Consider the following 14,991-nt stretch of genomic DNA (forward strand, 5'->3'; position numbering starts at 1 on the left):
TGTGTCAGACGACTTGCCACAATCTCTGTCATTGTGTCAGTCAATTTTTTATCGTATTTCGTTCGGAATTTTCATTAATGCATATTTTTTTTAATTAATTAAAATAGCCTCTGACATTTGTTTTTATGTTTTTACTTATCTAATTTAATTACGTACATAATTATTTTATAAATAGGGATAAAAGGCATGATTAGTGTTTTGAAAACTTATTTCCAGTGTCATCTAACTGAAAGTATCTTACAACAAAATTAATTTGAGGTTAGACCAAAAACAAATAGAGTGATTGTTTGAGAGTGACATACCCCTGGTGGCGATGGAGCGGCCGGCATTTGGACCCGCTCGGGCTCACTCGGACCCACTCGGGCCGTATAAATGTGAGCTGCTAGGGCTGTGACCATAGTAAACACTGCGCTGTTTTTATGTGCAATTTTATTAGTCCATGACGCGTCTATTTGTAAAACGTCATTGTTGCTATTACTATTGATAATTAATATTTATTTGTGTAAGTAAGCTTAATTATCAATACTTAGCTTAATTATCAATAAATTAGGTATCGACTCCAAATAAATATGTACTTACACGTAAAGTGCATATAAACATAAAAAAATCACCTGGAAAGAAAATTACATTGATAATATTTTAATAATTTCTTATAACACGTATATAAAGATTATTTATTCTTTAGAATGTACTTGATTGTTTTAGGAATCATTTTTTTTTAGTAAAATATTTTTGTCATTTATAAAACACATATATTTTATTGAAACCAATACAAAAAGAATCATAATCCTATTGGATTTTCCATAGGAGTGCATGCAGTGGGTTGCATCTTTACAGTCTAAAGTCCTCTCACATGCAGAATAGTAAGTATAGTTAATATAATTAAATTAAAAATAGAACATTCTGAAATTATACGAAATCGCAAAGCAAAAAAAGTCATTTAAAATGGCTGTAAGGTAAAATATTACCGCTATAGGTACAAACTTTTATTTACGTGGAATAGATAACTTATCTTCATTGAAGTCATGAAAAATAATCGAATTATCGTACATGTTGAAATCGTTTTCCGTAATATTTTCTATTCCAACAAAGGAGCACATCACTATTTCCAGAACGCGTCGAACGTCGTTTGTCGAATCGACGAATTTCTTTTAGAGGTAAAAATACAAAAGTCCATTTTACGTGCCTTTATTTATTACAAAAGGAAAAAATCAACAAATAGTTGTAGTTATGGGTGATAGTGACGATGAATATGACCGTAAAAGGCGTGACAAATTTCGAGGAGAAAGAGGAACTGCCGATAGTAGCAGTTATCGAAGCAGCGATCGTCGTGAAGAGAGAAGTCGGGGCCGTGAAGAATGGTCTGAGAGGTATGTATTTAATTATTTTAGCTAACTTTTAACTGTCATGCTACTATATAATACATCTAACACATTCTCTTACAGAACCCAACCTCAAAAGTTTGACCTTTCTAAAAATCCTTCCCAGACATCCAAAACTACAAAGCGATCTTTAGCTGTAGTTGTAAGGTATAAATTGCGATATATCCATTCAGAAAAGTAGTAGTCTAATGTATTTAATCCACGTTACATAATTTATCTTTCTAGACTGTTGTTTTTTATTGAAATATGTATATACAATAGTATATTGTAAATTTATTTTAGAGAATTCCTTAGCATGACGTTACATTACATCCATTTTTGTCTGTAGCTCGACGTTGACGTGTCAGAGGTAGTACTACTTTCTCACAGAAAAGGAATGAAGAAGCAGCTTCCCTGTTATAGAATGTCAATAAATTTTGTCATGTCTAAAATGTAGTTAGAAGATAAATTTTCTTGTACCAATCTTGTGAATTATATCATTTATTATTTTTAAGATCCCGTGGAGGTCGATCTGGGCCTGACTACAGAGACTACCGCAGTGGGGCTGGAGCAAGTCGAGGATACTCTCCAGTGAGAGGAGAGGGGCCTCCTAGCAAACGCATTCGCCCTGACTGGCCTATAGATGACAGAAGATATGGAGGGATGCCACATGACTCATATGGGTCATATGGCTGGGCTCATGACCATTACGGGCCTCATCCAGCTCACCAAGGATATGGACAACCAATGCCACCCGTACCAGCTAGGTAAGTTACCAACTTTTAAAGGATATTTTTCTGTAATTTTTATGTTTTCTAGTTTTAATCTTGGTAATATAAACATAAATTGTAAAATTTTTTAAGAAGTAGATGCAGAAACTGTTGCAACAGTTTTTAATGAAATTTTGCACATGGATAGACAAATGTCCTGGATTAACGTATAGGCTTATTTTTATTCTGGTACTTTGCATTCATGGAAAATATTAGAATTGTTTAAATTTAATTTTTTTAATAGATGGTACTACAAATTAATGCCTAGTGATTTAAGGTTTTTTTTGTTTTAAAGACTTTGTTTATGTAGGTAAAACTGCAAATAATAACCTAGTAAACAAAATTACTGTAAATGAAACTTCTACTTTGGAATATTATTCAATTATTATTTTTCTAGTTTAGATATGTATTATTATTTTTTTATTATGTCACCAGGGATCCAGTGCTGCCCATGGGTGCAACAGATGGGCCACCATCCATGATGTCTTTTAAAGCATTTCTTGCTGCTCAAGATGACTCCATTACAGTGGATGATGCCATTCTGAAATATAATGAATATAAACTGGAATTCAGACGACAACAGCTTAATGAGTTTTTTGTTGCTCACAAGGATGAAGAATGGTATGATGTATTTTATTTATGATTATTAAAATATACCTGAAACTTTGTTCTATAGTGGCCATACCTTTCAAAATGAACAAATCAGAAGGATTCTAGTGTGATTTATTCTGCTAGAATATTTTATATATTCAAAGAACTTGGCATAAAAGTATCCTTGTTTTGATATAATTTGCTAGTAATCAAAAAATTCTAAACATAATTATATTTTTCATTGTTTCTATTTTGTGCTTGCTGAGAAGAGTTATGTTTGGAATTTTTTTGAAAATGCTATGCAAATGTTAACGGTGACCTTTTTTCCCTACAGTCAACAGCGTATTCGTGTGGAATTGCTGGACATCGTTCGAAAATTTTATTCAAACTTTATACAAATGATTAAATGCTGTGTGTAGCTAGTTGATATCGCGTTGACCAGTAGCGCGCAATGCTACTGGTTTCGTTATTGTTAGGGGTAGGGATAAAAATATTCCACATGTGTGGAACAGGTGAGATTATGAAGATTTTTTAATTATGTATGCTAAGCCATTTAGTTTTGTGTAACTTGGAGATCAACAGTTCTGGAAGTTTGTAACAAAGGTGTTTATATATTTTATGTACTTGTATTATGACCTATTTCTATAGATCTTATTTTAATCATCTAATGTTAAATAATCATATTGTCTCTGTTTTAGTATATATCACATTACTTATGTTGCTATTATTTACTGTTTATGCAGTGATGTATGTCAATAATGATAAAAGGTTACATCGGCATTCTGTTACATACATTATTAAAAACAATTGTATCAACAAGATACATTAATTAGGAAAAATCATATTGGTTCAAGAAATTTTGTTATTAATAAATACAGTTGTCTGACATCTGTCCATCCACAGATATTGAGTTTAAAATTTATTTACTAGAATTTTTGTTAGTTTTTTGGTATATACACCACACTTTTTGGTTAGGTTTAAGTAAGAATTGCCCCTTTCGGTTCTATGCTGTTTAATTGGCCATATGTATTAAAGTGGGAATCTTTTATTTCATGGCAATTGGTGTAATTTACTTTATAATTTGACATTAATTACTATTTTAAGATTATTGATTACTGGAAAATATACTTTAAATGTATTACGATCATTCAATCAATCGAAATTACCCTTTAAAAGACATGTTTTTGGTTGTATTGCGATGATAATTTAATTGTTTTACAGCAGTATAAACATTTATATTCGAAATAACTTTTGTAGACTTGCTTTACCTTCTGTAACAATTTTTTCATTTTATGTTAGGATTTCATTTCAAAATATCATTATTAGTATCTATAGAAATTGGTCTTCACAGAGCATAGTCATGTATCTATATATTATAAAGACTTTATTGAGAAGCCATTAATATATTTTAAATCAATTTATGTTTCCACTTAGGTTCAAGATCAAATATCACCCTGAAGAATCCGTCAAACGTAAAGAAGAACAATTAGGAGCTTTAAAGGTACACAATGTTTATAAAAAGATGTTATTAAACTTTATAAGAGACATTGGTGGTTATATTCTGCTTTGCTTTGCATTTACAGAATCGTCTGAATGTCTTCCTTGAGCTTCTCGAAGGCGGGGAGCTGGACAAAGTTTCTGTTGACGTGGATAAATCTGAGAAGTTAATCCGCCTCCTAGATACAGTAGTTATCAAGTTAGAAGGTGGCACTGAGGAAGACCTCAAGGAGCTTGATGAGCCATCACGCTCTGAGAATGTTAATTCCAATGACAAATCTGGTAAAAATAATTTAATTAAATAATATTCCTCATTGCATATAGATTGCAAGACATTATTATTTTTTTTATTAAAAATTTGATCTATTTTATCAAATACACATCATTGTCAAGTATTGATAAATGTATGGTATTACAGATAGAGCCGACTCAGATAAGCCAGTAATAATAGATGTTGATGAAGTAAAAGTGAAGGATGAACAAGAAAATGCGGAAAAGAAGGTATAATTATTTGTTTACTATTCACTTGTTCATTTTATTTTTATGAGTGCCAGATTTAGCAACTCCTTTGATGATTTTAGGAGACAAAAGCAGTATCGCCGAAACCAACGGCGCCTTTGACGATGGAAATCGATCCTCATTTACGACAGCTACAAGAGCAAGCTAAATTATTCTCTCGCTTCAATTCCACTGGCGAGGAACAAGAGGCCGAGCCAGAGGAAAAGGAACCTCGTATGTATCTAATTCTTTTAATACATTTTCAAGTTACTGTATACTTGAGTGTACGTGTCCATCGATCATGGCTTAAAGGAGATGGTATGTTGGTGTTTTGATTTTAGAATGGCACTGAACTCATCTCTTAATTTTGAAACTTAACTTAAAAAGCATCTTGAACTAACTACAGATTAAAAATAAAATTTACGACCAATGATTTCATAAATACTATTATGCGGAATGGTTTAATTATCCATTAATTAGTGGTTATTTTTCATTTCAGCTCCCCCAGGATCGTCTTCTAGTTCATCATCGTCCAGTTCGTCTTCCTCAAGCTCCGAAGACGAGGGCGAAACTGGCACTCGTCGTAAATCTAAATCAAAGTCGAAAACACCAGACAAATTGCCAGTTCAAAACCCGAAATCCAAGTCTCCAAGTGCAGAAAAAGATGGGGAATTAGTGGAAAACGCAAAAGAAAATGAAAAGAACAATGAAGATAAAGCAGAATCTGTCACTGATGTGGTGATTGAGAAAAAGCAGTGTCGAGCTTTGCATAAAACAACATCAATATTTTTGAGAAATCTAGCTCCAACTATCACGAAAGCTGAAGTCGAAGCTGTGAGTAATTTAAAATAATAAGGCAGTCATTCAATATATTTCCTTACTATTTAGTAATTTAATATTAGTCAAAGAAAAAAGATTATTTTGAGTGAAATATTCAAATTTGTGTATGTAAGTAGCAATAAGGTTAAATTTACCTCTTTTTTTTAGATGTGTAAACGCTATGGTGGCTTTCTACGCGTTGCCTTAGCAGATCCTCTGCCCGAACGTCGTTGGTTCCGCCGCGGTTGGGTCACTTTCCGCCGAGACGTCAATATTAAGGATATCTGTTGGAATCTTAATAATATACGAGTAAGTTCCGAAGTAGAGATTTTATCGTGAAAATTCGTTGAGATTATTTTTCTTTGAACATAATGACTTTAATTTAATCAATCGCGCTATCGGTGTTGTAGCAACAATTTTTTTCTACTTCTTTTGAATGTGTATTTAAAATATCTGTATGTTTGGTTGCAGCTGCGCGAGTGCGAGCTGGGCGCGATAGTGAACCGCGACCTGCAGCGGCGCATCCGCGCGGTGTCGGGTGTGACGCTGGAGCGTGCGGTGCTGCGCGCCGACGCGCGGCTCGCGGCGCGGCTCGCGCATCTGCTCGACGCGCGCACCAAGCTTTGGGACACAGACCAACAGGAAACCGACGCAGATAAAGCTGAGGTAATTCTCTCTAATATTAATTACGAAAAGGTAAAAAGTCATAATTCAGTTATGATTCCATCATTTTAATGTGTATCCCACAATTTTAAATAGCTATACTTCTACATTCCGCATTTCAACTTAATTTTCTGTTTTTCATAAAAAAAAATATATGTCTAAATATACCACACACATTAACTTTTTTAAACTTTAAATCAAACTATTTTTGTTTCAGAACTTTAGCCTTATGTCTAAAAACCCTGTACTTCATAAAATCACTGAACATCTTATCGAAGAGGCTTCAACTGAGGAAGAAGAACTCCTAGGATTGGATGCTTCATCAGAAACAACCACAGAACAACCTGACCCAGAACTGATTCGTGTTCTTGACCGCCTAGTGTTGTACTTACGTATTGTGCATTCAGTCGACTATTACAACCATTGTGAATATCCTTATGAAGACGAAATGCCTAATCGGTGTGGTATCATGCATGCTCGCTCAGGACCTCCGGTTAATAAGGTAAAAAGAAGTGATTTACACTTTAGGAATAATTCTTTGCTTATGTTAAAATTTTTTAGTCATTATTAATTGATACTTAAATATTACCATGATTACAAACTAGTACTTATTGTTTTTTTTAGCCAACCCAGCAAGAAATACAGGACTATATAAAATCGTTTGAGGGAAAAATGTCTGCTTTCTTACAAGATGTGAAACCACTATCAGATGAAGAACTGCAGAAACTTGGTATCAAGGTATGTAGACCATTTTTATGTTCATTAATTATAACTTTTAACAATATCATATTCATTCACATGATGTATATGTTCTAATCTGTATAGGACCAAGATGCTGAAGTCGAGAAGTTCATCCAAGCTAATACTCAAGAACTAGCAAAGGACAAATGGTTGTGCCCATTAAGTGGGAAAAAGTTCAAGGGACCAGACTTTATCAGAAAGCATATTTTCAACAAGCATGCTGAGAAGGTATATAATTTACTTACTCGACACATTTTTCTTTGTACTTGGCTATATTATATTTGTTAATTCATTATTCAAAATCTGAACAAAATAACTTTTGCTTAGTAAAATAGTTTTTTTTTTAATGTTGACTAGTTTAACGATATTGGAATAGTTTGGTTTAAAGTTTGTTAATGTGCGTGTGCGCAGGTGGAGGAGGTGCGGCGCGAGGTGTCGTACTTCAACGCGTACGTGCGCGACGTGCGCCGCCCGCAGCAGCCCGAGCCCGCCGCGCGCGCCCCGCCCGCGCTCGCGCCGCAGCCCGCGCCGTACGTACCACGACCTACTCTATGTTACTAGACTTTAAGCCGTGTTTCCATTGCGCAAATACCGGCTTGCAATAAGGCTTCACTAGTGAAACTGGAAACTCAAAAATGCATGCATCCTGTACCTTGAACGTACGTAGTATCGAATTAGGATAAAAAGTGTGACAATTTACTTGCATTGCAACTACTTGCACAATGAAAATAAAAAAAATTTCACACCTACCCATATTTTTTGCTCATTGTTAATCTTAAAACTCACACTGAAATTACCCTCGTGTGATTGATACAATTTTAATAATAGCTATAACTGGGAACTAATTTGAAAGATAGTTTTAACCAACGATGTTCGAATCGAATTACCTATAATGGAATCAACCAGTTTATAGAAGAACTCTTTAATATTTACTGGAAAACCCTACGAGTATGACCTCGGCAACACCACCAGCTTTGAATCCATAGGACCACTTAGTATTTGCCCCGTGTTCGTCATAATATACCGTAGCTACAGTGGTCTAATCAAAACGCAATACTAAGTACTTACATAGTGCTGTTCAACGATAGAAATAGCGTGATAGAGCCTGATCAGACGGTTTGGTGCACACTAAAGAAACCTAGACTCATCAGCTGATGCACTCTAAAGCTAGACTCATCCGTACAAATACTTGTATAATTTATCATCTCTTAGGGGTTCAATACTATGTGATGTGATTATGTTTTGATTCATTCCGCAATGACATTCAGTCTTAGAAAAAAGTTTACTTAAAATGTTTGTGATTATATATTACTGGGTTGATAAATAGACGATGAGACCGCTAGTTAACTTTTACCGCAACACACGACTTGCCACAGGCACCGCTGGTAGATGCACGATTCTGACGTGCCGTGATAAACACGCGCAGGCGTATCCGGTAGTAAATTACGGGGAAAGCTAAAACATCTCCGCATCATCTTTTAATGTAAAAGTTAAAAACTATGGGTATAATTCGATTTAAATTTTGAGAAGCAGATTTTTAATAATTGAAGAACAGGAGATAAACAAGCAATTCGTTTTCCTTTATGGTGTGTTATGCTGCCTATATCACCCATATAATCGGAGGAATTGGGGACCGGCCTATGCTTGATTTTGTCCATTATTCTATATATAATGGTTAATAATATGAAAAAGAAGTACTCCTGCGAAAACTGCATAAAAATTGGTTAAAAAATGAGCGAGTAATTAATATTTGCATGTTAACAATTATAATGTACGTGTACAGGTACGGCGGCGGCCCTGGCGGGCCGGGCGGGCCGGGCGGGCCGGGCGGGCCGGGCGGGCCGGGCGCGGGCGCGGGCGGCGCGGCGGGCGCGCGCGGCTGGGGCTGGGGCGCGTGGGCGCCGCCCGCACCCTACGCGCCGCGACACCCGCGCTTCTCCAGGCCCAGGTGAGCCGACACACTGGCTTATTGTAACTTACAGTCTGCATCCATGCAAGTAGTGAGCTTAAAAATTGTGATCGTGTAGGCGCTTTTAACTTACTCAATTAATAATATAATATGTATATATTCTGTCCGCATGATTACATTTCCTGCTTCAGATACATATCCATTTGAGTAATTGTTTATGTATATATTTCTTACCATATTATTATACGTATTACTCTTAATTATAATTAATTGAGTCATATAAATTCGAGTCACATTAATACATAATGAATAACTGCAGTGATATCAAAATATAGAAAGTCAATAGATTTACTGAATTTCAATTAATACTATTTTTATATACATATAACGATAATGTATCATCATAAAGTCCGCTCATTTTTACGAAGATACATACTTTTCTCACGACTGCATGCAACAATAATAACTGTTTTGCAAAACAAAATGTTTTCCCCTTGGAGTAGTATTCTTAATTTTCTTATTTTCATCTCAAAGTATAATATTTTAGTTACAATTTAAAATAAAAAATTATAAATGACCAACCGAACCTATTAAGAAAAAAAAACAAAAGTGTAACAGTGATAAATTATGCAATATCCGATTATAAATTAGCTTCATTATAATATAATAGATCGGAAAGCCCCAGCAGCACATTGGCTAGTGTTTATTTTCACTGAACACGTAATGGATGATGATAATATTTATGTTTGTTTCTTTTTTTACTTAGAGTTATATATAGGCTTAAAAGTAAGACAATACATTTGAATTCACACAGCGTCAAATAGTGAGTAATGACATTGTTCGTGGAATAATAATGCAGTGTTAGGTCATTGTAGAATCCCAGTGTCGCGGCTCACGCAAATTCATAATGCTATATTTAGCTGAACGTTTTTTTAAAAGAATAGTAATTGATTTGACTGCGCGAGTATGATACGATACGATTACGGTATGATTCCAATGCTGGGGTTCGATCGGGTAGTGATATTGGATGTTTTTACTCGGTTATCAATCCAGAGTCTGGAATTTTTGCCCGATGTAGCGAGATACTCGCCCCCATCACATCATTAGACACAATACGCACAGCGAAAAGTGGCTCCACCAGTTGCTCCTCTGCCTACCCCTTCGAGGATAAAAGCGTGATTGTATGTCTATGTAATAAATAAGGTGAAATACAAATAACAAAATAGCCTGCAATTATAATATGTAATGCGACATATTGAGATTTAGACGGGCATTGTGCGAAATGCACAGTAATGTGTAGGTTTGAATTGTTAATTAGTAATTACATATCAATATTTATTTCCATCTCCTTTGTTATTTAATTATATTCTCTAATTTATTTAGTATACTTATTATATATAATTATCTATTCCACGCATTTTCTGTTTATTGATGTGGTGATGGCTTCTTTGTATTCTTCGCTTCTTTCATATAGTCAACATACTGAAAAAAAATAGTCGGTTTATTTTTTATATAGGTATTAATAAATAACTAACATTTCTATAACAGGTCATTCCTACAGTCGATAAATTCATTTCATAAAGAAATATTTCTCTTTGATTACACAGCTCAACAAAACATATATTTGGTTGTTGTCCTGAATATCTCTGCAGATATCTAAGTTTTCATGTCCCGAGTTTTCGAATATACTCATACGAGTACTAAATTGGCTCTGGTTAAGATCATAATAATATTCATTCTGTTCATAATAATATTTATATATATATATATATATTCATATAAAAGAAGAGCTTATAAAAGTTGTTTCTTTAAAGAACAACATACGTTTTACATTTTTTCACCTAATCTCCACCTGATATTTACTGCTCTTTTACCATAACATGATAATGAAGATTCCAGAGCCAGAAGAAAAATCCAGAGCCAATGTTCAAAAACCTTCTATAGTTTTGTGGATTGTTGGCATAAAAGTATTCGAAACCACTCTCATTCAAGGGCAACAAAACCATTGTTGACCAGTGTTAGCATTATGAACTAATGATTCAAGATAAAATAAATATTCAAATATTATTTAATTTCTTTTTTTTTCTTTATTCATGTAGCTTAATCGGTAATTCTTACCTTGAATGATTGTATTGGTATCTGGAATCTCATATTTCGATAGACCTACTTATCTTTAAAACACTATAGATTTGATTTTTGAATCCAGAATGTTTATTTTGAAGAAAATCAGTTGAGTTTCTAAAGATCTATCCATTAATATCTATGACGCGGACACATTGTGATCCATAAATAAGTAATTTAGTTTATGTCGAGTCACAAAATATTCACACGCAATGAATCATCAAACTTAATGGTTCAGAGAGCAAAAATACTCCGGTCGTGTATATTGTGACTGTTTCTGGTAATAAGGCTGACCCGGATATCATTGGATAGATCTACGTTCACATGAATGCACTATTTCTTTTCCGCTAATAGGACACGATCGAGCCAGGCATATGATAATTTGTGACTAATACATATCCTTTTATTGTGTTGTGCTCTAACTCGTATAACCTATGTAAAACAGGCGCCGAGTAATACACCTCATTTTTTGCATGACCTTAACATTTGGGTTTTGTTCGCTTTGCTTTCAATCAGATATTAATATTTTATTTGCACACTAAAGTTTTAATATCTGAGCCATCATTGTTTTTTTATTAAGTAAAGTTTATGAAGAATGTACGTTTTAGATGACAGAAATTATTTGCAGGGAAAATGTGGACCGGTCCCGACCTATAATTGCATACAACGATCTCGACTTCCCGGACAGTGGTGACATATTCTGAGCTTAGACATGTTACAACACAATTTTTATAGTATTTATTGTTGTATAAAGCATTCCGAATTAAATAATCTGGTAATCAGCGACAAAGTTTACGCATTTTGAAATGTAATTTTATTTGATACAAATTTTATACATGCATGCTAGATGTCTAGTATAAATGTTCGTAACGCATTGAGTAAGTAATTTTAGCATATTGACAAAAACACATCGTATATATAAATTACTACTCTTTGTTGTTCTTTAAGTGTATTTTAATTAAGTAGGTAGGTAAAATCCTTTTGTTTTTACGAATACCGTGATCATGGCGATATTTATAAACTGTTTTTATATAATAACAAAAGACACTATACTACTGTTTATATTTAAATAATATACAATTCTACAATGTAGATGCGTAATAGAATGTTTTATGTATGTATAGAATATGTCATCACCTGCGCTATGTCGTACGCAGGCAAAGTTTAAATTGAACGGACATGACAACTATAGAACAATAAGATTCTATATTGTGTACTGAATGTATTGTATAAACATTGTCTTTTTAATATTTCTGATATAATGTTGGTTTGTCAAAAAAAATATTGCATTATTTTATTTGACGTCTAGAAAAATTATAATTCTGGTTACTATGTAATATTTCTCCACATCCCTTGTTACTAATGGATGTCTTTGAAATGAACATTTATGGTTTACATTTTCTGTTGTCATATACATAACTAATTTGAATACTTTTTAGTTGCAGTTGTTATATAAATATATAAAACGTATTTTTACGCTATGAATTTTCAACTTACCGATTTTGTGCAAATGTGATTTGGTTCATAGAAATAATATGATTTTACAATAATTGTACTGTACGATGGAACTGTATGAATTTTTAAGCATACAAACTGATCATTGAAATGGAACCCCGAAAAACATTTTTTTTATTTTTGTTCGTTAACCTATGGTGGTGGATGGGTAATTCAATCCACATTAATTCAAATCTATAAGAAGGCTGTGAACCGCACTAATATCTATTAGATTTTGTTTTAAAGCCAGATATTATTTTCCTATGAGGTGCTATCATTAGTCTTTTTAAAAATAAAAGAAACGAAAGTTTGTGCAAATATTCCTTAGAAGTTAACGCGTCAACCTTTATGCGTGAAGATCCACAAGCAAACGTGGATGTGATGTGAAAATGCAAGTTTCACAAGGCAGTGCCAGTAAGGGTAAATTAGAAATGATGCCTTTATGAGTAAAAGTGCTGATAGGTATTTTTTATATATTTCCTAATATTCGCAACATCCAGGATCCAGGTCAACTATACTTAATAAAATTATGTATACAAAAAGTGTTCTTGTCGGGGTACCATTCTTTTATTGAACACGTAGTTTATAAATTATTGTAAAAATTCATACCTAATGTTATATTTTTGTTAATACCTTAATTATTATATAAGTTCTAATTATATTTTCTCTATAACTTGTTTTCCAAATATTATCACTGTATGAATGAATATAATAAACTGTCCGGAATGCAAACAAAATTAATCTTATTAATTCCTTAACCTATAAATATGATTTATAATGAGCAAGCACCGGGAAGCTGAGATTTTACACTAGATAATTGGCGTACATTTGCTATGTTGAAGTATTCAGTACATAGTTTTAGCACTTTTGAATATTTTGTTTGTTTGTTTGTGGCGTGCATTAGATGAGCAGCAACTAATATGGACCTGGTTGCTTGTTAAAGGGGCGGCGGCGCCGATTTCCGCCCGGTCATACACTACCGCGACTTGGATGCCCCGCGTGAACCCGACGAGTTCATTTAACTTGGATCCCTAGCCTCAACGACTTGCCAAAGGACCCACAATATATTTTATCGTATCTAATGTGACGCAAACTATTGTATGCCAGACATTAATAGTTCGTAGTATTGTTTTATTTAGGTATAAGTCACAAAAATTCGTTGAAAATGTATTTTTCAAATATATCTTATTTTATTGGAATCGGCGTTTATCACTTAAATCTGTTTACAAACATCAAACTATCACCGTAATGTTATGTTATTTTTCTAACGTCTTATCGCAAGAACTCGGGCCAGTTACGGCCTGCAACCATCGCGTGGTGTCATGCGAATTGACTGATTCTTGTGGATTCTATTGATGGCGTGTCTAAATAATGATAGTACCTACATATAACCCTAAAGCTAAACTTCATAATAATTCTATATTTAATACATTACGCTTACATGTAATAGGTTTATTAGTGTCTATTTATACCTATATCAAATACTTAACGTAAGTATATCTTAGAAATAAGAATATTAAAATTAAAACGTTTAAATCTAAAATGGTCAAACCAACTGCGCATTTGTTTTATAAACAAAACCGCAAATAATAAAAAATCGAAACGAAAAGGATGCTGTGCTTTTATTCGTTATTAAAATAAAATTATAATACCATAACCACATAATTTATTCTTGCGAATCGACACAAGCTTGTCCAAATAAAGTTGAAGCACATCTAACTATCTTAGTTGACCTTCTCCTTGCGCAGTTCTTAGAAATGATCAGAGAATGATAGCAAAAGGAAAATAAATATAATAATACATTTTTAATGAACTTTTGCCACGTAATATTTATACGTATAAGGTTTGGCAGGATGCAATCAAATCTTCTCATAAATAATGTCATATCCAAGGTAAATTACGAATACACCTTGACCCCTAAAATTGCCATCGGCCATAGTTGTAGGTCGATCCTTTATATATTTACGAAGATAATCACGGTATCTACGCATAACATTCATAAAATGCTATTTAAATGAAAATAAGGTTTGCTAGTAATAAATACACTTTTAATTTCGAGTAGAAAATATCTCTCACGTGTTTGGTATGTTATTATAGTCAATGTCGATCTTATGACTTAACGACTGAATCCCGACTGGTACAAATATAGCGTGGAATGTATGGTGGTTTTGCGGTAACTATGTGAGCAGTGAGCAGTGAGCACGTCACCCGGATGTAACACGCTGATGGCGCGCTGCACGCTTGCGGTCACGTCGCACGACTCGCGGGACATGTGAAGTCGCATCGCGCGCTGTCGCCACCTTTGTCACGCTTTAATGCCGACAATTACCCACACTTATATTATTATCCCATTAAAGTTTATCAGAGAGCAATGTTACGACAATGATTAACGTATGCTACGGAATAAGTAATAAAATGCTAGATATTAATCCAACAGCGCTGATACATCATAAGGTAAGGTCTCGATTTATATTACGCCCTTAGGATTACGACATTGAAATAACATAAAAATAATGTCGGCCTATCG

General features: G+C 33.9%; 1 protein-coding gene and 1 long non-coding RNA gene across 2 annotated transcripts; one reads left to right on the forward strand and one right to left on the reverse strand.

The window, feature by feature from the left end:
- Positions 1-1,092: 1,092 nt before the first annotated feature.
- On the forward strand, positions 1,093-13,663 carry LOC115455577 (serrate RNA effector molecule homolog). The gene is made up of 16 exons (XM_037442913.1): positions 1,093-1,370; positions 1,877-2,128; positions 2,567-2,752; positions 4,157-4,223; positions 4,306-4,501; positions 4,638-4,720; positions 4,801-4,951; positions 5,217-5,551; positions 5,705-5,845; positions 6,008-6,202; positions 6,417-6,701; positions 6,824-6,937; positions 7,025-7,168; positions 7,352-7,474; positions 8,785-8,888; positions 13,408-13,663. The coding sequence occupies exons 1-16, from the start codon at positions 1,231-1,233 to the stop codon at positions 13,484-13,486; spliced, it is 2,595 nt and encodes an 864-aa protein (XP_037298810.1). The 5' UTR covers positions 1,093-1,230; the 3' UTR covers positions 13,487-13,663.
- LOC119190627 lies at positions 10,073-11,432 on the reverse strand. The gene is made up of 2 exons (XR_005113031.1): positions 10,968-11,432; positions 10,073-10,331 (listed from the first exon to the last, which is right to left on the reverse strand). It is a non-coding gene; the product is annotated as an uncharacterized LOC119190627 (long non-coding RNA).
- Positions 13,664-14,991: the final 1,328 nt, after the last annotated feature.

The sequence above is a fragment of the Manduca sexta genome, chromosome 25, assembly GCF_014839805.1.
Source record: "Manduca sexta isolate Smith_Timp_Sample1 chromosome 25, JHU_Msex_v1.0, whole genome shotgun sequence".
NCBI lineage: Eukaryota > Metazoa > Arthropoda > Insecta > Lepidoptera > Sphingidae > Manduca > Manduca sexta.